This window comes from Sciurus vulgaris (assembly GCF_902686455.1).
Source record: "Sciurus vulgaris genome assembly, chromosome: 6".
Taxonomy (NCBI): domain Eukaryota; kingdom Metazoa; phylum Chordata; class Mammalia; order Rodentia; family Sciuridae; genus Sciurus; species Sciurus vulgaris.
In genome coordinates, this window is record NC_136466.1 from 107,670,298 (window position 1) to 107,695,283 (window position 24,986).

The 24,986-nt window shown below is 33.5% G+C and overlaps 1 protein-coding gene across 2 annotated transcripts in view; it reads left to right on the forward strand.

Annotated features, from left to right (window-relative positions):
- Window positions 1-24,986, forward strand: part of AP3B1 (adaptor related protein complex 3 subunit beta 1) — a 254,893-nt gene that overhangs the window by 171,537 nt on the left and 58,370 nt on the right. For both annotated transcript variants that reach the window (XM_079143559.1, XM_079143558.1), the window contains exons 21-22: window positions 3,963-4,032; window positions 8,118-8,224. In XM_079143559.1, the coding sequence (XP_078999685.1) occupies window positions 3,963-4,032; window positions 8,118-8,224 (177 nt within the window). The remainder of the gene's footprint in view (window positions 1-3,962; window positions 4,033-8,117; window positions 8,225-24,986) is intronic.

The following is a 24,986-nucleotide window of genomic DNA, read 5'->3' on the forward strand; positions in this document are numbered from 1 at the left end:
GTATTCCTGGCTATGTTCAAGATGCTCTCAGGTTATGTATCATAGGACTTTGCTAATCCCTCTTTGAGAGATGCAAAGAAACAGATTACATCTCCTAAATACTCTGAGGTCCAAGCTGGTGTGGTTACTAGTGTTCAAACATCAGCAAATATGAAGATTTGCCTTAATAAAAGATCTTGGGGATAAAGATCTTTTTTTGTAAAAGATTCTTGGGGATAAAGCAATTTTGGCATGAGATGTATAATCATGTATAATTTCTGACTGGTTTTCTTTTCTCTGTGAGAAATAGGAAATAAGCTTTAATTATATTCTTCTAAGTTATGTATGTTGCTATAACTTCTCTGAATATTGAAGAATATTGGTTTCTACTTTAACAATTCAAAACCTTGCCTCTTAAGTTTGATTTGTCTTTCCCAATTTAGTTCATATTTTACATTCTTCAAAACAAATATCATTTGATTTCAGCTGAGTCCTTTAAAACACAGGGAATACCAATAAGCATTCCTTCTTATTGAAGTAGGTGTAGTCTAATAGGGAAAGCTTTATTTTAATCACTTAAACTTCTTAACTTATAATGAAGTCTCAGTATACTTGAATTGTACCTTTATTTTAAGGCACAAGTTTGTGAGACTCAGATTTTTTAAATCAAATTTGTCAGATGACTTGAAGGAGTCATTAAATTGTCCTTGGCAGGTAGTTCTAATTGAAAATACTTCATGCACCTACCTTGCCCTTTGAAGCTAGAAATTAGCCTCGAATTGTTGATTTCGAAGCACAGTATGGGTTTGACAAACTCTACATACTGCTTATCCTGTCTTATAGTTTTAAATTTCAAACCTCTTTCCAGTGGAAGCATATTTGATGCTTGTCATGTCAAATCTTTTTTTCTATGTACCTTTCCTCTTATAATCAGCATGAAAATGAACATGCATAATACATAAAAAATCTTTACAGGTATATTGTTACATATTTTCGTTTGTATTATTTGGAACTTGATAAATATTTCCAGGATCTTTTATTTATTATTTGAAATGAAATACATTAAGTAGAAATCAGTTTCTTAACCCTGTGACTTTGTATTTCATTTTGAAAATGTTGATGTGTTGAGGTGTATAATCGAATACCATAGAAACAAAATGGAGATTTAAGGATGATGAATTGATAACTAGATATTTTTTATAGTGAGATCTTAAGATCAGTTACTGTTGTCCTTATAAAAGTCTAATACAGTCACTCAGCTGTTAAAAACCTAATCCTCTATTTAAAAAAATATACAAAAACAAATTGTCTATCTTTCTGCCTGATCTCTTCTCAAGTACTAACACAATGGAAACAGTGGGTGATCTGTCAATGTGTTTGGTTTGTCAATGATGGTTTTGTATAAATATTGGGAGGGTGAGAAATAAAATTCACACAGTAAAATATGATTTCATCTGCCTTTTCTCTGCAGCTCCATGGCTCATGCTGCGGTGTGAAATTCTCATTTTACACACTTTGCAGGCGGAGCACATGAATTATGCATTGAGCAAGAAAAATCTCCTGCCTCAAGTCCTATATGCATTTACCCAGGTTCTGTCTCTATTACCAAGATGAATTGCAAATGGAGAAATGTTTGATGGAATAGAGCTCTTAACTTCTTTGTTTAGAATTCAGATTTTTATTTTCATAGTAGATCCTTTAAGTATGAAAATGTTTTGAACTTACTATGGATTTTTTAAAATGAAAAATGAAATATAATATAACAGAGGAATGCCAAACACATCATGAAGCATTTTATACCCTTGATTCAGAATGCAAGGCTTTTTCAATTCAGTAGAAATGACCATTATCTATTGCTAATGTTGTATTTCAGTCACTGGTTATTTGCTTTCTCAGGAAGTCAATAAAATTCTGTCCTTTTGAAAGCCTTTTTTTCTTTCTGTTTTAGGGTTCTAATAAGAGATTATGCCAATTTCACATGCAGCCCTGTTCTGTGTTTTGTGTGACCTGATGTGTGTGTAATAGATATTGTTACACATTCTTGGCTGTGAAGTAGGAAATAAGGTATAGACTTGCCTTCAGCTTTAACTTTATCTTGATTTGATAGGTTTCTAATTTTTCAGGTGGGGAGGTTACAGTTCCAGAAAGACAGTCATGCACCATTGTAGCTTATAGGAAGCTACACCCATTGTGCTCAGCATAGCATTTTGATAAGTCACATGATGATAAGTGCTTTTTATTATATGTTCTTTTCTCACAGGAATGATATCCTAGTTGAAGTGGCATTTTTATTCTGAACCTATTTTCATTTTCTTGCAACTTTAAAATTTCAGCCTCAAAACTAACATTTCTTCTGTTTTTCCTCCAGCCCTAACATTATTTGCTTGAGAAGCACGAGTGACAAATGCTGTTTGGTTTGTTTTTAAATAAGGAATGAAAATGAAACTCCATCTAGATGATTTTTAGTTTTCAGTGGCAGAAGTAATTATTTTAAGGAGGAAAACCAGTGGTGATCTTTTTGTTAGTGTTTTGATGTCTGTTGTATGAACCTTGAAAACAATTTTAATAAGAGAGAAAACAAACAAATTATTTTAAAATGTTGTATACCATCTATTTTATGTAATGCTCTTATTCATGTACATGCTGTCATAAGAGCTTCAACACTTAAAATGGTGGTAATGTACCTTTTCCTTCAGTGATGTTTCCATGGCTAGAGAATACTTCAAAATATTTATACTAATTTACATTAGGAATAAACTTTAAATGCCTTCAGTAGATGGTAAGTTACTTGAAGGCAGAGACTATGTGTGTCTAGGCTATTATTTCCATTACTTATCTCAGAATCTAATACACTTAAAATTTTATATATATCAAATGAATGAATGAATGAATGAACAAAAAGATTTTAGTTAAAAACTTAAGTTCTAACTTTTAACCTAAGAAACTTTCATGTAAAATAAAAAAGAGCATAAAGATAAATAACTTTGACACAGATTTATCTGTTTAAACCCTACTCTTTGTTTGATCTTTAGTTGTTAACAGTGCTACTCAGCACTGAACTTATACGTTTGTTTTTAGATGTACAAATCTTTTCTGAATGTGTGACCAAGCTTTGAATACCTCAGGCTTTAGGAGCACTGTGTTCTAGTCCATACCTATGCATGTTTCATAAATGTAGTAAACTTAATAAGCAAAACTGTAGTGGACAAAGCTCTACTTATGAGCAGATATATTTCACCGAAATATCTATTCTGTCTACAAAACATTCTAAAAAGTAAGTAAATCCTTTTCTTCCCCTCTAAAGAACAATAGTCTGAAAATGCCATTTATAGATCTTTGTGGGTTTTTTTTTTTTTTTTTCCTTCTCATTTGAGCGGCCAGGGATTCGAACTGCGATCCTTGCGCATGCTAGGCGAATGCTCTCCAAGAGGAGCTATTTCTTCAGCTCCCCCATTTATAGATCTTTGACAAAGAAGTCTGATACAACCCAGTATCAAAGTAGCAGATACTTACTTAGTACAGTGCCTATCACAGACAACCTCAGAAGAGGCTAACCCAGCACAAGTCTGTTAGCAGTTTTAGAGCTATGCAATGTATTGTTTGAGCATTTCTTTTTCTTTAAATAAAGTTGTTTAAAAATTATTTTCAAGACTTATTTATGCACTTTTTACCAGAGAGTCACATTACATTTTTATGTTTGCAGAAACTTGGCAGGTTTTAAAATAATTATTACCTTTAAATTTTCTTCTAAGGTCCTTTATAATCTTTGAACACAAAATATTTAAAAATATTTAGAGTTTGCCTGATGTGGGCAAAATGGTGTGTACTAATTGAGACACAAATTTTGATTCAGAAAAATTTTAATAATCATACAGAAACTTAATTTTTAAGACTAAGAAGAGAATAAAAGTGGTTTATAATATTAAGTAGATTAACATAGATTGTTAAAACAAAACATGATAAAATTAATGTTTATTTTATAGGAGAAAGGAAAAAAAAACAAGCAAGATAGAAATCTTTCCAAAGATGTTTCACTTCTGGATTTAGATGATTGTAAGTATTATAAAACTTTCCTTCCATTTTGAGTAAGAATGTTTTTCCTTTTATAGCAACTTTTATTTACATATCCCCAATCTTACCAATGATCTATTATAAAATATTTATAAATAAATAAAGCAAGAAAATTGGAAATCAGTGGTATTAGTATCTTCATCTATTCAGTCTATTAGTTTTGTGTCACATGAATAAATTTAGGTAGCCAAATAAAGTATATAAAATTCATTTTAAAATATTTTTAAAACATTATACATTATACTTGTTTCACTATGTAAGTATTCATAGCTCATAGTTTCTACATTGTGAGATATTGGCTGTGGGGACTGATACATCTTACTTACCCAGGTAGGTAGGGAATTAAGAAAATAATTGGAAAGGAAAGGACATTGCCATCTTCTACTTGCCACAATTTGGGCAGGAACAGAATGGGTAATGAAGTATTTGGAGACACCTATCAATATTTTAATCTTTGTCCCAGCAAATCTCCTTCTGAGAATTTAGAATTCTATAAGTATACTCACCCACGTATGCAAAGACGTATATTCACCACTCCTCTTAACTCCTTCAGCATTGTGAGCAGGAGATAGTGGAACTAACTTTGTGGTAGGTTTGCACTAGGAGAAGAGCAACAAGAAGTTAAGACTTCGTGAATATTAAACTGCTGTCATTTTTCAATATAGTTTGTCCCTGCTGGGGTGAGTTGTTTTTAAGTTGCCTCATTCTGTCATGAGTTGGTTCCATTTGTACTGTATAAATAATCTGTTTCTAATAGTCACAGCCAATTCTTATCACATAGCAATTAAAATGTGTAACACAAAGAAATACATAGTATCGAGATATTAAAAATGAAATTGGAGCCAATTTGAATCATTTTTTGTACATTTTAGCAAAGATTTTAAAGTTTGGTCTCAACCAGTATTATTTAAGGTTTGGTGAAACAGACAGCATGTATATGCTTTTTGTAGGAATATAGATAGGCTCAGCATTTTGGGGTCATTTTAGCAGTATCTTTGGAACTTAAATTATGTACCCTTTGACCTGGTAGTTCTTTTTTGGAAATTTATACTACCAGTGAACTACAAAATGAGATCTTATTTCTTCCTTGTTTTAAACTCTTAAGTTTGATGGCTTAATTCTGCAGTTAGATTAAATCCATATTACTTTCCTAGGTTTCTAAGACCATAGATGATTAGATTTCTTCTTGCCTTTCATCCACATTTTATTCTATTCTGCTTCTTTCCTTGCTTAAACATACTGTGTTTCTTTGCGCCAAGGGCATTAGTACTGCTATCCCCTGCTGAGAATTGTTTCTTCCAGATCTTTTGATGGCAGACTGATTCTTGTCTTTCAAATCCCAGCTCAGAAGTCACCTATTCTAGCTGCAGGAGGTGGTGCACACCTGTATTCCCAGCGACTTTGGAGCCTGAGGCAGGAGGATTGTGAGTTCGAAGTGAGCCTCAGCAAAAAGCATGGTGCTAAGCAACTCAGTATGACCCTGTCTCTAAATAAAATATAAAATAGGGCTGGGGTTGTGGCTCAGTGGTTGAGTGCCCCTGAGTTCAATTCCCAATACCAAAACAACAAAACAAAACAAAACAAAAAAAACCCCTCACCTACTCTTGGACACTTAGTCCTTTCAGACAATTGTAACAAAATATCATAGACTGGGCAATTTATAAACAACAGGAGTTTATTGTAATATTCTAAATTAAGAGATATATAGAGAGCATGTAAAGAATGGAGACTTTATATATAATTGTTATAGTTTGATTCATTCTTTAAAGATTATGTTTTTGAAGAGACAAAAGGTTTCCTTAAAATTTCAGTTTTATAAGAATTTAAAGGTAAGATTTTTGTATTATTTTAAAGGAAATTTCGTCCAAACCTACATTTTTATAGTCAACATAGGATACATTTCCCTTTGTTTTTAATACACAGATATTTAGCAATTTCTTTAAATATCTTTCTTTGCTCTGTATGTCAGAAATGACACCTGAAACTCTTAGCGCTGCTCACTGCTCCTTCAGTCTGTTTCTTACACTACCATCTGATTAATCGTAATCATCCTGCAATACCTTAGTCCTCATACCATTCCTCTCTTTGGTAGATTTTTAACAGTTCCCCTTGGTCTTTTTTTCAGTTCCCTTCACTTTTCAGATTCCCACCTCAGTCCCTTTGTTTACAGCATTCCTTCATCCATCAGTTAACTGGATCTCCCTTTCCTCTTGTGAAGATCTCACATTTACTTAAAAACTGCGCTTCATTTCCTCCTGTTCATGAAGCCTCCACTTACACCCTCTCCCCAGTAATCCTCCCCAGACCCTCTCTCCATGGCACCCGCTAACTGTACAGTGGTTTTCATTGTCACTCTGACACTGAGGATGTCTGGGATTTGTAGCAGTGCCCCAGACGTACTGAGTGAGTACAGGGGAAAAAAGGCTCTGTTCCCTCTTCCACCCAGTCTCCAGTCTGCTTTTTCTATTGTGAATGCTTTAATTTTGTTATTTCCTTTGAAAGTTTTCTCTTTGGGCAGTATCATTTATGAACTTTATTGTTACTTTATTTGTCTTAAGGCATTTGCATCTTTTTCTCTTAATTAGACTTAAAGTTATTTGAAGACAGGAATCTTATTTTTATATTCTATGTCTCTGCTTGCTGTCTTGCTGAAGAAATATTTGTTGTTAACTTGATGAATTAATATTTCTTCTGCCTAAGTTTTCAGGATATTATGAAACTAAAATGAGAAAAAGATGCTTTGAAAAGTGATGTCAGATTAAGTAAATGTTATTCCCTTTACAGTGTTATCTTGGAATCAGAATTGGTTGGAAGCCTAACTTTTTTCACATTTTATTTCATTAGTGAACAGTTGAGAAAGTATTAAACACTAAAAAGTAATGTCAGCCTGTATTCACACAGACTAGTAGAAATTAAAATATGCAAAGACACAAATTTGTATTACATGAGTAGTACAATTATAGAAATTTGACAAAAAAACCTGTGAAACAAAGAAAGCACATATAAGATGTATTGGGAGAGTTGGGGAGGTCCTTCCCTCTAAGTGTTAACTTATTAAAAGGTGAAAGTTGCAAAATGAACGAGACAGGGAAGTCCTTCTAGGCAAACTGAATAAAATACAAAGGCTCTAAGACATGAAGCAAGATCTTGGGAACTTTTATTACATAATACTAGAAGAGCTAATGAAATAGATGATAAGGCTAGATCTGAGCTGTCTGTCCAGTGCGACTGCCAGTATCAACATAACTATTTAACTTAATTAAAATTTTGAAATGCATTTCTGTAGTTACCCTGCCTACACTTAGAGATCATATTAGGCATATGTGACTTGTGGCTAACATAGTAGACAGCACAAATACAGAATGTTTCTATTATTATAGAAAGTTCTGTTGGGCAAGGCTGAGCTTAGACCATGGAGGACCTTGTGCTCTTAGTTAAGGCAAGACACTTATTGGCAATTGAGAGCCTTTGAAGAATCTTAAGCAGGGGAGTGACATGACCATATTTTTGTTTTTAGAAGATTTTCAAGTTCATACCAGTTTAAGAATAAGTAAAACATTTCTACCTAGCACATAGCTTTGCTGGCAAAGTATAATTAGAAGGGAATTAGGTAGCCTGGGCCTCTAATTAATTAGAGTGGAAAATAAAATAGAGAAATGATTTAAACGTCCTTTTAAGACTTTTGACTCCACTAGAGAACTCTCTTGAAAGCTATTGTGATTCTTTACATTAGTGTGGAAAATGTTTCTTCACCTTTTTCTTTTAGTGAAATTACTGGGTGATAAATGTTAGTGATAATGTTATGTGATAAAAATTTTCAAAAACTATTACTCAAGATATTTATATCCTTATTTTGTTATAGAATTTGCCATTATGTTTTGAAAGCTAAGACTAATAACTACCATGACTTGATAATAACTTGACTAAATCAAGATGTTAAATAGGATTGTCATACATTTATTAATCAGAGTAATTTAATTAGATTTACTAACAAAATAAAAATGTTGCTTTTAATAATTTGAATTAAATTTTCATGCACATTTGCTAATTTGGGCCTTTTTTTACAGTTAACCCAGTATCCACTCCAGTTGCACTTCCCACACCAGCTATTTCTCCAAGCTTGATAGCTGATCTTGAAGGTTTAAACTTGTCAACTTCTTCATCAGTCATCAGTGTAAGTTATTTTAAAAATATGCTAGCTTAGTTTTCATGTGATGCTATTGCATCTTTTTTTATTGAACTACAAATAAGTTAAGCATATTTTTAATCTGGAATAGTTCCTCATATAACAAGTTCAAATTAGATTAAGACCTTTTCATTTTGTAAGTGATTTTTAAATTGATTCTGCCCAAACCATCATTTTCTCAATTTATTTCTGCTTGATATTCACATTTAATAATGATGTATACATTTTTTTCTGGTACTATTATTTATCTGTAATATATAGGGGTTCTGCGCCACACTCTGATAGTTTACATATAGTCATGTGTCACTGAACAATAAGGATATGTTCTAAGAAGTGTATTATTAGGTGTTTTCATCGTGGGAACATGATAGAGTGTACTTACTCAAACTAAGACAGCTGTGATATCTCTAGGCAATACAGTGTTATGGGACTGCCATTATACACAGTCTGTTATTGACTGAATGTCATTGTACAACACATAACTATACTTAAATTCTATTTTAAAGAATTTTTGGGCTGGGGATATAGCTCAGTTGGTACAGTGCTTGCCTTGTAAGCACAAGGCCCTGGGTTTAATCCCCAGCACCGCAAAAAAAAAAAAAAAGAATTGTTATCCAGGGGACTGGGTATGTAGCTAAATGGTAGAGTTCATGTCCCTTAGTTCAATTCCTAGCACCGCGAAGAGAAAGAAAGAAAAAGAATTGCTGTCTGTATTAAGAAAAGGGATTGTCATCTATATTAACTGATGACATACATTCCTATAATCTTTCTGTCTTCCACATAGCTCTTTTACCATATGCTACTAAAAGTTCACAATTGTTTTCATCTTAAAAGCCCAAGATTGTATTTCTCTTTGTGTTTATTTACATCCACCAAGGCCTTTTGAAAAATTTCTTTAATGTTATTTATAGAGTATGACTGGATGTGAGGTAAGAGTCCTACTATCACAAAATAATGACAGAACCATCAACCCATCATAGTATCTGAAAGTGCAGTAACTTTTTTTGCATTAGCATGTTATATCCATTAACGAATACTGCCTAGGATATATAATCTGTTGACATGCTTGACCTGTTAATTTATTATCAGAAATCTACAAACTGAAATAGAATAGTAGGTAAGCTTTGATGGGCCATCAAAGCTCTGGTGCTCAAGTAGTTCTCAGGGCTTACAGGTTACATACATGATCTCAGCTGCCATGGAGCATACAGCTGCATCTACTAAACATGGAGAAGAGTATCTAAGTCTTATATATTATTGCAAAAATTTCTCCTTCAAAGCCAATTTAGTACACCAGGGCCATGCAGTGAAATATTGAAAAGACCTACTTGCCTTTTTGTTCACCTTTGGTCAGCTCACTTAGGAAGTACAGGTGAAAAATATTAAGCTACAATGTTCTTTTTAAGTGTAGAATGATATTTTCTCATAACCATTCAGAAATGAGTAAGAGTAGTATTTGGAATTTTAGTTTGCTCTTCTTATTTCTACATGAAAAGGACACATTAAAGGAAATGGGGAAGCATTGAAAATAAAGTTAAGTCTTTCATATTTTTCAAGTAATAGATATTTATTAGGCATTTGTGTTATACTCTAAAGAGAAAAGTGATAATCAAAAAATCTGTAGTGAAATGGTTCCTTGAGTGGAAAAAGACTTTGTAGCAGTAAGGAAGTGGATAAATAACAACTTGTGTGCTGATATCAGATGTCCACGGTACAAGTCCCTCCTTTGCTGCTTACTAGCTGTGTAACTTTGGTCAAATTGATAAGTAGCATTTCTGCACCTCAGTTCCTATGAGGATAACATCTAACTTGCAGGATTATTGTGAGAGCAATGAGATAATAACATGTAAAGGACTGGCACATTATTGTCATCCATTAATATTAACAAATATATTTAGGAGTGATATGTGATGATGGACACTGAGTAGACTCTTTCATTTCATTAACTGTAAAAAAAAAAAATGCAGTTGAGATCAGAAAAATTTATAGTCAATGTTCATTCATCACAAAGCAATTGGAAGACTCACCCGTTTATACTAATTTAGAAAACATTTACTGGGATGCTCTCATGAAAGGAAAGAACAGCACTCCATCCAGAGTTGTGTAAAACAGGACTACCAAAGAATACAGCAGAGTGAGGCAGGCCCACAGCACTCACTTCCAAAAACTAACAAAATGATCGATCAGTTAAGATCAAAGAGAAAGAACGGCAACCAGAAATTCTCCAGCAACAGCCAAATAAAGAAGGGAATAGCTCCTTGGCCTATACCCAAAGGACTTAAAATCAGCATACTACAGAGATACAGCCACATCAATGTTCATAGCTGCTCAATTCACAATAGCCAGACTATGGAACCAACCTAGATGCCCTTCAATTGATAAGTGGATAAAGAAACTGTGGTATATATACACAATGGAATATTACTCAGCCATAAAGAATGACAAAATTATGGCATTTGCAGGCAAATGGATGAAATTGGAGATTATCATGCTAAGTGAGATAAGCCAATCTCAAAAAGCCAAAGGAAGAATGATATCGCTAATAAGTGGAGGATGACACATAAAGGGGGGGAGGGAAGGGTTAATGTTAGGGTTAGAGTTAGGGTTAGGGAGGGGGGCAAGTATGGAGGAAGAAAGTACTGTATAGAGGGTAAAGAGGGGTGGGAGGGGTGGGGGGAAGGGAAAAAATAACAAAATGAATCAAACAACATTACTCTGTGTAAATTTATGAATACACAAATGGTATGCCTTTACGCCATGTACAAACAGAGAAACAACATGTATCCCATTTGTTTACAATAAAAAAAAAAAGAAAAAAAAAAAAGAAGGGAATAGAATTTTAAACAAAAAGTAGAACTTTGAAAAGTAAGACTTATAGAAATAAATTGAATATTCAGGTGCACAGTGGCATGGCCCCTACCCTCAGCTCCAACCTTCAAAATAGTACTGAGAAAAGACAAATCAACCAGATTCTAAGTTTTCTCATTATGTGTATGAATTTGGAAAGAAGTGGATCAGGGACATAAGAGGGAGGAAAAAAGGAAAAATCTTCAAGAATTATAACTCACATTTAATGTTATGAATCCTCAACAACCAGAGGAACTTTTTTGGATCTTAGAATGAAACTCATAGATAACAGGATACATCCAGAACTTTAAAATCAACATGTTGCCTTAGATAACTGGTAAAGAGAAATAAAAGTAATTTATAATCAAGTAATATTTACCATGTTCTATAAATGTTTGACCATGACCACCAACGAAGATGAAGTAGTTTAATGATACTGACAGGCATATGTAGAGCTCATGAATGTGGGAGCTATAAATGGAGACCTATAAAGGTATGTTGCAATGGCACGTCAAATACTATGGGATGTGCTGTGACATTAATTTCCAAACACTGAGCATGTTTTCTGGACCAAAGTAATTAAATTCCTGAAAAAATGAGCATATTAAAACCTTGCCAAAAATTGCTTTCTACTTTTATGTAAAATGTCCTAGGATCAAATCATTTTAAACAAGTTTTTACCTGATGAATGTCCAGTTGTCTACTGGACATTCAGTGTTGTTAATTTTATTTTTTCATAGTTGAGAATTAACAATATGAATAATTGAAACAGTTTTCATGAAGGACATTGTTCAATTTGTATTAAAATGGTCTGCTGTATTCACTGCAAAATATCTGGCATCCCAGGCCTTCACCCCTTAAATCTAGTATCTTTCTTTACTATTCCTAGCTCATTTTTGATCCAGATGCAGGCATTCAGAGCAATGTAATGTAACAGGTTGCTAAAGAACAAGTTCTTGAGCCAAACTACCTGCATTTAATCTGAGCTCTGCCCTTTACAGAATTAGGGATTTGAGCAAGACAGTTTACCTCTCTGTGTCTCAGTTTGTTTTCATCTGTAAAATAAATATAGTAATGCTACCTACTTCATAGGGGGGTTGTTGTTAATATTTAAGTTAACATGTGAAATGTTAGTAACAGTGATTGATAACTATTAAACACTAAATATTTTGTTTTTTTTAATATTGTTATAGCTTCATAAGGGAAATAAAGTGTGACTCAAGAAAATTATGTCATCTTTCTACTGTTGAGGCTGAACATAGTTATGCTCAAACATTAAAATAGCTATGAGTCCTACTTAAAGAAAAAAGGGAATGAGGACACTAATCATTGTTGAAACCAGTTAAGGGATGATTCAAAAATAGAATTGGTAGCTTTTGAAATTATAGTTATAAGAATGAGTGTAAATAATAGTATAAGAATCCAAAACTATATAGTAGTGATAGGAAAAGATAATGGTTTGCATGTTAACCATTTCATTTTCTTTCATAGTAAGAAATCAATAAATAACATGCAAAATTAAAATAGATTTTATTTTTATATGACTCAAAATTCTTAAAAAGAGCATTTATCTGAAGTTTTGGAAAGTTTTATTTTAGTTTCTTCAATGAAAACACAGCTGTAATCCCATCTGATGGGGCAATATGTCTGTTCCTCTCTCCATCTGTCTTTCCATGTTTGCAGTGATGTCGTATTCACAATGGTTAACAGTTTATTTTAGATAGTATGATGTTGGGGTCACCTATGATTTCTTTTTTGTACTTTTCTATGTTTAAATATTTCATAATAAGAACGAATTAACTTTTTAAAAAACAATAGAATGGTTAGTATAAAATGGGCAAAGTACCAAAACAGGAAAAATTAATCTATGATATTACCAGTCAGGATAGTGATTACTCTTAGGAGTGTTTGTAAGGGAACTCAGAGGAGCTTCTGAGATGCTTCTCATGTGCTGTCTTTTGATCTGGGTGCTGGTATATGAGTTTATTTAAAAATCATTGATATGGACCTGGTGGTACACACCAGTAATCCCAACAACTTGGGAGACTTTGGAGAGGGAATTTCAATTTCAAGGCCAGCCTTGGCAGCTTAGTGAGACCCTGTCTCAAAATAAAAATCTTAAAAGGTGTGGGGATGTGACTCAGTGGTAGATGTCCCTGGGTTTGATCCCCAGTACTGAAAAAATAAAATAAAAACATGTTACAATGTGAACAGAAAATAGGTTACAGAAATGTTACATATGTAGATCTCAGTTTTCTAAAACTATGTGTGGTGTGGTATTTTGTTTTATTACAAGGAAATGAGAGTAGAAGAAATTCATCATAGTGTTAGCAGAATTTTTTTACATAATGAGATTATGGTGATTTATATTTTTCAGCATTTTCCAGATTTTCTTTGATCTAGGTGTAATACATCTATTTTCCAAAATGTAATATTTTTTCCCCTGCTGCTGGTGATTGAACCCAGAGATACTTTACCACTAAGCTATACCCCCAGCCTTTTTTATTTTTTTAGTTTGAAACAGGGTCTCACGAAGTCTCACTAAGTAGCCAAGGCTGGACTAGAATTTACAATTCTCCTGCCCTAGCCCCCTAAGTTTTCCTAGAAACTTACAGGTATGTACCATCATTCCTGGCAAGGCAAAAAAAAAAAAAAAAACTTTCAGAAAATGGAGATACAAAGTCTATGTATCAATGACTAGGATTCCTTTCATCAACACAACTAACATATCTTTATCTTTCTGGATTACCACTACTAATTAGTTGACCAATGCTAAACAAGTCATTTGATTTTTTTTTTTTTTTTCTAACTCTAAAATGATGGCAGGGCAGATTGTCATGTTTCTTTTTAACTCTAATTTTCTATACATTTATGAACCTAAGAGAATTTTGAAGCAGTGAAAATAGTTACATTGGGATAATTTAAATGGGTTTGTAAAAATAGTTGGAACTTTCTCTAGCTTATATGATGACTGCCTACTTCATAGATTTTATTTGTTTTAATGAATTGTTTCCCTATGTATTTGGTATCATTTGAGTGTATTTTATGAAATTACTAAAAATTTCAACTGAAATCTGAAGAACAATTCATTTTTCACACCAAATATCTTTCTATTAAAAAATCACTTTCATAACCCTTTGAATTACATATTTAGAACATGGAGATTTTTAAAAATTTTTCCTAATAAAAATTATTATAAGAAAAGGCTTTATTTTTGCAAACTATGATAAAGATGATATATAAACACAGTATTTGTTTAGTCTTGGATGAAACTAATCAGCAGTTGCTGAACAGATGGCTCCATAAATGAGGAACATTTTGGTTCCTGCTATAGTATTTCACTGACAATGGTTAATTTAGTAGATTTTTTTCCACTGAATTATTGTTAGGATATGAGTTTAAATCAAGCCTCAAGAACACAGACACAGCAGTCTTCAAAGTGTTAGACTTCTTGTGGGGATGAAAAAAGAATAAGGAGAAAGAAAGGTAATTTCATGTATAAGAATAACTGTGAAATAAGAATAAATTGTCATTAGAAATGTTGGTATTAGAAATGTTGAAGTGAAACTCCAATTTCTTGGGATTCAGATGACTCTTGTATATTTAGGTCACAAAATTATCATAGTATAAACAGTTAAAATTATGTCTGAAAAGTATTTTAGTGTATATTCTGCTTTAAGTGATAAACATCCACATGAAACCTTGGCTCACCCTTTGCATTCTTGTTTCTTCTCAACCTAGTAGTATAATAAAATTTATTAATTATTCATTTAGTATTTAAGATCATGTTCTGTGGAAAAATATGATTCTGATCTTACTAGTTATAAGGCAGTCTCCCAAGTGCTGTAAAACCTGTAATGGAGGATCTATACTGTGATTCTGTAGCACCTCATCACAAACTAGTATGTGTCTGTGGGAATGCTTTCAAAGTACCAACTTAAAATGCCAAAAACTCCTTTAAAAGACAGAGTGATATTTGGGAAATGCCTTGAATTTGGATCTCTGAGCCACCTCTTATTATTGTGACTTTGAGGAGTTCTTTGGCTTGTATAAACTTCCATTTTTGAACTTATAAAATGGAGAAAATAATTTCCCTAAACAACTAATTGTGTTTTCATGAAAATAAAGTGAAATAATGGATCCCAAAATGTTTGAATTCTATTCTGTAGCTATATACCCCAGAATTTGCGCCTATGGCTCTGGAACAAGTATTTAGTGACACATAATGGAGATTTAAAGACCTTGAGTACGGCATAGGATATGGGAGGAGGATTCAGTCACAATTGGGATTGCCAGGGTTTAGAAGCCTCAAAGCCTTTATGTTCGGTAAAATATAGGTTTGACATCACCTGTTCTACTTTTTCCCCTTCCTCCAGCCCCCAAGTTGAATAATGGAATTGTGTAAGGAGAGTAAGGAAGAGTGATTCAGAGGGCAGGTGCAGTGACACGAACCTGTAGTCCTGCTACTTGGGAGGCTAAGACAGTAGGTTTGCTTGAATCCAGTTCAAGTCTGGATAGCAACCTAGTGAGGCCCTACCTGTATAAAACAAACTAAATAAAAACAAAAAACAAAAGAAGACCAAAAAGAAGAGAAAAAGTGGTTCAGTGAAACAAAAAATTAAGGTCCCCAAGAAGTACAGGGATCTGCAGAATCAGAAACCTTCTTTGTAGAGAAAATGATAATTGGTGAGTCTGCCCAGCAAAGTTGACCATTCTCATAGTGTGCATATCTGAGTCAGGCAAAAGTCACTGCCTGCCAATCCTGAAAATTTGTTATAGGTTTGTAAAATTTTTCCATCTCAAATATTCCATACTAAAAGTAAACATCAGTTTACTTTAAAATGTTTTGAGTTGGCTCCATATTTTTCTTATCCTCAGAACTTAAAAGATAAAAGTAAACTAAATTTATTGAGAGCATTCAGTGTTGTACTAAGTTAAGGAAAAAAAGTTACACAAGTTATATTCTTAAGAAAATGTTAAAGGAGCAGTGAATGGTATGTTATCATTAATAACTTTATTCTTAATTCTGTTTAGTACAACCAAGACTCATGTTACACAAATCCATAATACTTCCCACAAAGTAATGAAGCAATGCTATGGAAAATGGACTCAGCAGGAATTTGTGGAGCTTGTGTCCAAGCATGTTTCTTTCCTGTGTCATTTCTATTTTGAAGAAAATGTTAGCACCTCATGAACTGAAACGAAGTATCAGTGGGTCAAGCTATCTCTCTTGTTCTGTCTTCTCTTCCTTAAGATCGGGGAATTGATTCTTGGATAATGCTCCCAAGTCTAGCAACTGCAGCTCAAGGGTCACCTGAACGAGCCCCTGTAGTTTTTCCTAAACCCTGATCTTATAGCAATCCATTTGTATCTTGAAATGATCAAGCTCTCCTGTACTCCAGCTGAAAACTTATTCTGCTGGTATTTTACTAGGTCTGCTTACAGATGCTTCCAAGAGAGATAGTGCTTTTACTAAAATTGCTACTTAGTTGTTTTAGACCATAGTAGTTCATTCCATCTGATGACCAACCAGGCAATCAACAGTTTTTCCACCTATTGTATTTTCTTAATTTTATTGAATACAGTAACCTAACTTAAACATGAAATATGATTTTATTTTAGTTTTTGAATAGTTGTATATATGATAGTTTTTAAATATATATTATAGGAAACTTTAAAATTTTTAAAGGTTAAAGTAAGCTTCTCCAAAATGTAAAAAGTCTTCGTTGGCAAAAAATGTAAGCATAGCTAGTGGAAATGCATATTGGTAAAACCATGATTTAAAGAGTAATTTAGAAATAGTCAGTGAAGTTGAAAATATCTATTCCTTTAACCCAGCAATCTATGTTGATTCATGTGAAAACAGGAATCTTCACTGGCACATGTTAAGAGCAAAAAATTGGAAACATGCTGTCTTTCCCAGTTTAGATACATAAACTGGCAGACATATACACTGAAATACTGTGCCAGTTGTTACATGTGTTAACTACATGCTCCACATAGGTGAATCTCCAGAATAATATTTTAAAAGGTAACTTATAGGACACTGTAGTTTGAAGCCATTCATAGAATATAAAAATATGTAAAATAATTATATAGTTAATGGATGTGTTTTTTTAAAGGTCATTAGTAGTGATCAAATCTTTGTTGGCTTATTAGAAAGCAGAGTTGTGGGAAATGATTTAAAACATACTCGCAACTTATAAACATCAAGTGTAAATACTGGTTACTTATTACACCAAGAAGAAAGAGGAATGAAATCTGGGAGGATACACTTGAGAGTGTCATTCAGATTTGTCAAATTTTATTCATGGTGTTGAGTCACTGTTCTTCTTTTTTTTTTTTTTTTTTAATCTATTTTAATGTCCTTTGTCTGATTTATTTTACATTTCAGTTATCATAAAGTAGACTAATAAGTATAAGCTACACTAAATGTGAAATGTTATAGATGTCCTTGATGATATTGAATGCTGTTCTGTCCTGCACACATTAGTTCATTTGGTTCGCATTTCACACTAAAGCTAAGAAGTATTATCCTTTACTTTAAAGTTTATGTTTTTATAATTTCCTTTCATTTTCTAACTTTATGTGGTAAACTCTTAAAATAATTCAACTGTGGAAATGCATCTGTGTGTTGCCCGAACCCTTACTTGTTCAGTGTTTAGCCTAGCAAGTCTTTTCTTCATAGGTGTACTTTGCATACCTCATTCCATGTTTAACCTCTTTAAATTCTGACTTAGAGTTCATGTCAACGAGAGTGTAACAATTCCATTTCAGTTTTTAAATGACAAATAATACCTTAAAACTCTCAAAGAATTATATAACAAACTTATAGTGAAATAAAATTAGTTTGACCCTTTAGATTCATTGCAAAGAAAAATTTTTATTTATATTAGCCATGTAATTGATTGTGGATAGTAATTGTTTATTTAAAAATTAAACAAGAAGAATCAACAGTATTCTAAAATAAGCTTAAAGCAGTATTTACCTTTTGTAAACCCAACCATAGATGATCTGGCTTTAGATTGTGGGATAGTGATTGTATTTCTTAGCTCTTATTTTGCAGCATTCTCATTAGTATGGCCAATAAAAGTTTCTGGTGCCTAAGAGGTTTCAAGTATATAATTGTTACATTGTTTATAGAGAATAGATTCTCTAGATATTTGCATCCTAATTCAAATGCATACTAAGATTCTTTATTATAGCTTAATAGCTTTTACTTAAAAGACATTTTTATTGAACATGTTATGACCAAGTTACTATGCTAAGATTACAGATAATAGATTAATAAGACATAGTCCCTTTTTAAAAGAACTCCCAGTTTAAGAATGAAACAGTCCAGAAATCTTTATAAGAGCACAGAGAAAGGAGCAAGTGATTCTGAAAGAGGTGCCATCAGTAAAGACTTGGACAGTGATATCTGTTGTTTTTTTAATTTTTTGTATTTGTAGATGGACACAATACCTTTATTTTTGTTTGTTTTATGTGTGCTGAGGATTAAACCCAGTGCCTCACATGTGCTAGGCAAGTGCTCTACCACTGAGCCACAATCCTACCCCAGACAGTGATATTTGTGATGGGTCTTGAAGAAAGACTCATTTCACCATCAAGAAGAGGAAGCAAGTATTTCAGACACAGGGCATGGCCAGATGAAGGATAAAAAATACAATGTGTATCATGTTTTTGAGAAATTACGTAGCTTGAAATAGGTAGAGCAGGAAATGTATGTCTTGGGAGAGATGGAAGTGGCTACAGATGAAAATGGTTAAATGGTTAGAAGCCAATTTATGAAGACTTTGAAAGGAATTGTGAAGATTTTTAAGAGGTCATTGGTAGTGATCAAATCTTTGTTAATTTATTAGGAAGATTAACTGGACAGGAAGAAAAAAACTGAAGGCGTTAGTGATCATTTAGATAGCTAACTGAGGTTTCAATTTGAATGATTATCAGGATAATAGTATTCAAGTAACAAAGGTAGAAAATACAGGAGAAAAAGGAGAGGCAATGACACTGAAATTTAGTTTGGGACATGTTGACCGAGGAGCTTGTGGAACATCAAGGTGGAGATTTACAGTAAGAAGGTAATTTTTGGATTTCAAAGAAAGGTCAGATCAGCTATTTTAAAATACGTATGCCCATGCATACACATTTGCACACACACAGCTCAAAGCCGTCAGGATATAGGTAATCATTTAAGGTAGGGAAACAGGGTGGACACAGTAGCATATACCTGTAATCCCAGCAACTCAGGAGGCTAAGGCAGGAGGATCACAATTCCAGGATATCCTTAGCAGTTCAGCAAGGCCCTAAGCAACTTAGTGAGAACCTGTCACAATATGAAAATAAAAAGATTGGGGATGTGGCTCAGTGGTTAAGCACTGCTGGGGTCAATTCCTAGTACCAAAAAAAAAAAAAAACAAAAGCTAGGGAAACAGAAGAGCCTAGTCCGGACCCTTTGTGTAGTGAGAAGACAAATGAAGATGGAATTTTGGGAAGCAGGAGAATTAACAAAGGAAAAGACCAAATGAAAGGAATGAAAGAATGAATGAAAGTGTAGAACAGATATGAGTATGAGAAAACTCCATTTATTGAGGGAAAGAGCAGATCATTAGTGTTATAAGTGCTGTACTACTGAGTACAAATTCACTAACTGCTCCTGGCAATGAAGGTCTTTTAGAAAAGAATTTACATATAGGACCAGGGAACTGAGTCTTGAATAGGAAAGAGTTTGGGGGTAGCTGGAGTGAAAGGGGAATGATATCCCAGGCAGAGGAAAGAGTGTTTGTAAAGACCTAGGATGTGAAAGAATTTGTAATATTGCGTAAACACTAGTTCAGTGTGGCTGAAGTATAGCACGTGTAGTTTAGAGTAACCATTTCTTTTTTTTTTATGTATCTTTTGTTTTTTTAATTTATTTTTATTGTAAACAAATGGGTTACATGTTGTTTGTACATGGAGTAACAGCATACCATTTGCATATTCATACATTTACGTAGAGTAATGATGTTTGATTCATTCCGTTATTTTTTTCCTCCCCCCCCCCACCCCTCCCACCTCTCTTTGGAGTAACCATTTCTGATGCCAGAGAAACATGTTGGTGATAAGCTCTTGGGAAAATTTTAGTAATGATTCCTTAACTTGTTGCTTTCTAATTTTTTCACATTCTGGAACCTTTAGGTAAGTAGCAATATGCATAATGTGCTCTGAGTAAACAGAGAATGATAAAAGATGCTGGAGGAGCTCTTGCTACAAAGACCCACATAGCTTCCTGGTGGTTTGAGGGTACAGCACACATCTAACTCATTTAGTGAGGAAGTCCTGACTGTGCTGCTATAAAAATGACAAATCTGATCTGCTTAGATCACCATCCCTAAGTGAAATTTAATTTAGGAGAGTACAGGAAGGCTCATTAAGAAAACTGATCATTCTAGAATACAAAGGTATAGTATATTGGGGAACAGTAATTCTGAGAACAGTCCATGAATGGAAAAACAGAGCTGGGATGGTGCGGGGTGGAGGCTAATTTGTTAAATATGCTACTCAGAGTTAGCCAAACTCAAGCTTAAGGGCACAAGTACTCCAGACTGCTACGTTGGCCCAAGATTTCTGATGCTAACTGCAGGGTTTCCTAAAACTACCCTCAGGTTTAATCATTTGTTAGAACAACTCACAGAACCCAGGGAAGGGCTACATTTTGCATAAAGCTTTATTACAATCAAAGGTTAAAAATTAAAATCAGCCAAAGGAAGTGACACATGGGACAGATTTTGAGATAGTCTGGATTTCCATGTTGGCACTGAAATGGCAATATGCTCAGAGTGTGGCCCAGCTTCAGTGTCCAGAGTTTTTACTGAGACCTCATTACCTGGGTATGATTAAATTATTGCCACATGGTTGGACTGAATCTCCAGCCCTCCCTTCTCCCAAGAGATCAGGTGGATAATAAGTAACCCAAAACCCCAACCTGCTAATCTCAGAGTTAATCTTTCTGACTTGGTCAGCCCCTAGTCCTGATTTCTCTCTTAACGTATGCTATCTAGGGGCTCACTATGAGTTACCTCAGTGGCATAAATTATTAAGTGTGGGGATACTGAGCCTTCCATGAATAATAAAATTCACTTTTATTACTGCAGTAATTCCAAGGGTTTAGAAGCAGACTCAAGAGCTGAGACAAAGCCCCAGTTTCTTCAGAACATGAAGACAGAGATAGAGTGATAAACAAGATATGAAGGTTCCTGCCTTCGCAGAGTTGATGGTTGAGTGCAAAAGTAAAGAAAAACTGCCTTAAAGGCATGCAGTTACAGTATACGAAGAGCTCTCATTTTTGTAAGTCTTGCCCATTTGAAAGTTTCTGTGAATACAAAATATCCTTGTGTTTTTTCCCCGATTATGAACCTAAACACTGGGAACCTAAACATCATTAGCTGAACTCCAGAGTCGCACGCTTCCTATGTACCATGATAGCGTAGAACCTTACAAGAAGACATTCAGCATTGAACACAGTGTAAAATTTAGATATCTGAAATACTATTCCTCCCAGTCAGGATAATTTTTAGTCAGCCCTTTACCTTCTACTTTCCTTGAATTGTGGTTTGTCACTTCATCCTTACATGATGCCAGAGTGAAAATGGTAACAACAAAATCAAACCAGCATCTGTACGTGTTGTTACCAGTAGTCAGCTTGGAGTTTTCTATGACCAGAAAAAGAGGATATTAAGTTTGACAGGGTGACCAAGAAGCCATGTAACTGGTGCCCCCCTCCCACCCACCATCTCCCCAAGGATTTTACAGGCTGAAGGACAGGAAGAAACCTATATATATAATGCCCTTGAATTTGGGCAGACAGACTGAGGCAAAGAAAATGCATTTTTTATACACAAAGCAAATACAGCTTCCAGAGTTAGTTTTTTATGTTAGTTCTCCCAGATTCAGTATATTTTGAAGTCTTCTGACACAGTTTTGATAATCATCCATTATAACAGTGGTTGTTATAATTAAAGTTGCTTTATACTTAGGATTTCATTTTCTCTTGCGTGGACTTTTAAGTAGATTCTCATCCCCCATCCCCGAATTGCTACTAGTTAGTTTTATACTGCTAGAGTGCCAGTTTTTTTCAAGTTGTTCTAAAAGGACAGATTGCTTTAAAAGGATGTCTTAGTTGAATATGAGTGTTTACTAAGTCGTGGTGTTTCTTGAATATGTGGTCTCATACATAAAAATAACATGTCTATGATAAAGATTTTTTTCTTAAATAATGGAAAAGCTATCTCATAAAAGTATTTTTTATACTTTACTTTGAAAAGTTAAAATGTATTCAGCCCCAGATTAAGAAACAAGTCCAGATAGGATAAAATTCTTTGGGTATATACGAGGAAGAAATTGTAAGTCAAAATTAAAAATAATTTTGTCATTTTAAATTTGGGGAAAATCCTTTATTTGTTCTGATGAAAATGTCAGTAGTCACAGAACTGTGGTAAAAATAATGAAAAATCACTGGCCTGGGTCTGCTTAAATTGAAAACATTTTTTAATTAAAGTTTGACAGTATTTTGTGCTTCCATGGCCTAGCCACGTCCCATCTTGTTCTTCTATTCAGTTCTCTTCTAGGCGTGAATTGCTTTAATTTTTAAATTAAACGTTAAGGTATGCCATCTGCTTCTCGATCTTTTTGTTTCTGCATTACTTTGAAGGTCTCATAGTTATAAGACCATTTTTAGTTATAGCTTTTCCAGGTTATTAAAAAGAGCTACTTTTTAAAAAGATAAAGTTTTCTTACAGATTTTTTTATTGCAAAATACTTTTGAATTGGTTTAAACATATGCCAAGTTATATTTAACTAGTGAATAACACTGGTAATGCTTTGTTAGTATTACAGTACAATTCTCCATAATGAGAAATCCATATCTGATGCTAATTATAGTTATTAATGACATAGTAATTATTTGTGACAAAAACTCAGGTCATCCACAAATAACAAAGGAAATATATACACAAGTCTAAAAGAAAGAATTAAAGAGGCAATGGTAAAGAAAAGCTTAGGTCTTTAATTTTTCTCTTCTCTCTGTATTATGGCTCCTTTTGCTTGACTATGGGTTCATTATTTTCTAAGTTGAGACAGTTTACTGAAAAAAAGTCTACCCATTTCTAAGATTATGATTTTGGGCTTGTGTTTAGTAGTATTAAATGTACTACAATAGAAAACAAGAGTTTTTTTTTTTTTTAATATGGTTTGTTTTTAAAAGATTTATCCTTTTTAATAATCTTATTTTTCATATCTAATGTCAACTATACTTTGTGGGACTATCAGCTTTGTGGGACTATGTTTAAAGTTTTCTTCTGTTGAATTGCAGTATTTGTAATGAATAATACATTTTTTAAGATGCCTTAAGTTATGCTCTGGCCAATCACATATTAAATATCATTGAATTATATATCAGCCAGGTTAACTCTGTTACCATTGGTCCTTAAAAAGTTGTGCCAAATTTGTTTTCTGAACAGGGTGTGTTTCCAGGACAGGGTGTGATATGAAAAATTGATAAATTTTACTTTTATAATATTAAATCTCTCAACATGAGAACCCTGACATAAACATGGGAAATATTATCATGATACTTTAAAAACTTTGTTTCTCTTCCAAGGAGGAGAAAATGGATTCATTCCCAACTAAACACTAAGAATTAATTTATTATGAGAGACAGGAGATCATGAAGTAAAAATAAGTACAGTATATGACCCCATAATCAAAGGAAAGTAAAAACCACTTACCTTAGAATATACCAGACTGTTATTCAAACCATTTAGGAATGTAATTAGATACAGCTTTGATAAGCCTATCAATCAGGGTCATGTCTCTTAAATTTGCAACTTTCTACATTACTGTATTTATAATATATCCCCTATATGTTAAATTAATATTAAATATCTGTTATACTCTTTGGCTCAAAAAATATATCCTCCCCACAAGACATGAAATTCTAGCAAATTCACTTTACCTTGCATACTTTAGATTAAGGGAGAAACCAGCCACATGCCATGTGAACATCTTTTTGAATCTTAATTCAAGCAAACCAGCTCTGGGAAGATGTGTAAAACAGTCAAGGAAATGCAAACGCTGACTGTATCTTAGAAGAAAGTAGGGAAATTTGCGTGTGTGTGTGTGTGTGTGTGTTTGTCTTTAATTATGGATAATAATATTTTAAGTTTTTTTTAAAAGTCTTTATCTATTAGAGATACAAACCAAAGTATTTATTGATGAAATTGCCTCATATCTAGAATTTGCTGTTAGATAATTCATAAATGGAATAAAAAATTGGATAAAACAGATGGGCCAAATGTTGATACTTCCACTATTGTGTGTGTATGTGTGTGTGTGTGTGTGTGTGTGAGAGAGAGAGAGAGAGAGAGAGAAAGATTGTGTGCTGTGAGTGGTACACAGGGCCTCGTGCATGTTAAGTCCACACTCCACCACTAAGCTGCACCCAAGCCCCTAAATGTTGATAATTTTGAAATTTAGTGATGAGTTTCTGCTTCTTCGTTACATTAATCTTTCTACTTTGTGTACATTTGAAATTTTTCATAATAAAGTTATTAAATGTATAATTTCAGAAATTGATTTATTACATATTTTCGCTGAAGGTTGAACACTCATGCTTCATAGCATATGATCTGGCACAATGTCTTGTATATTTAAACTAGTATCTCAGTGCTTGAATAAGTTCAGCATCTCATCTGTAAAATCTGGAAACTAGAATAGATTGGTTCTAAGGTCCCTTCCAACTCTTAAGTGTCTAGAGGTCTATGCGAAATTAAGTAGAGAAACTTCATGTGACTTCAGTAAACAACACATAGAAGTATTGCCTTATCTTTTGGGTTAGAAATATAGATCTTGGGGCTGGAGTTGTGAT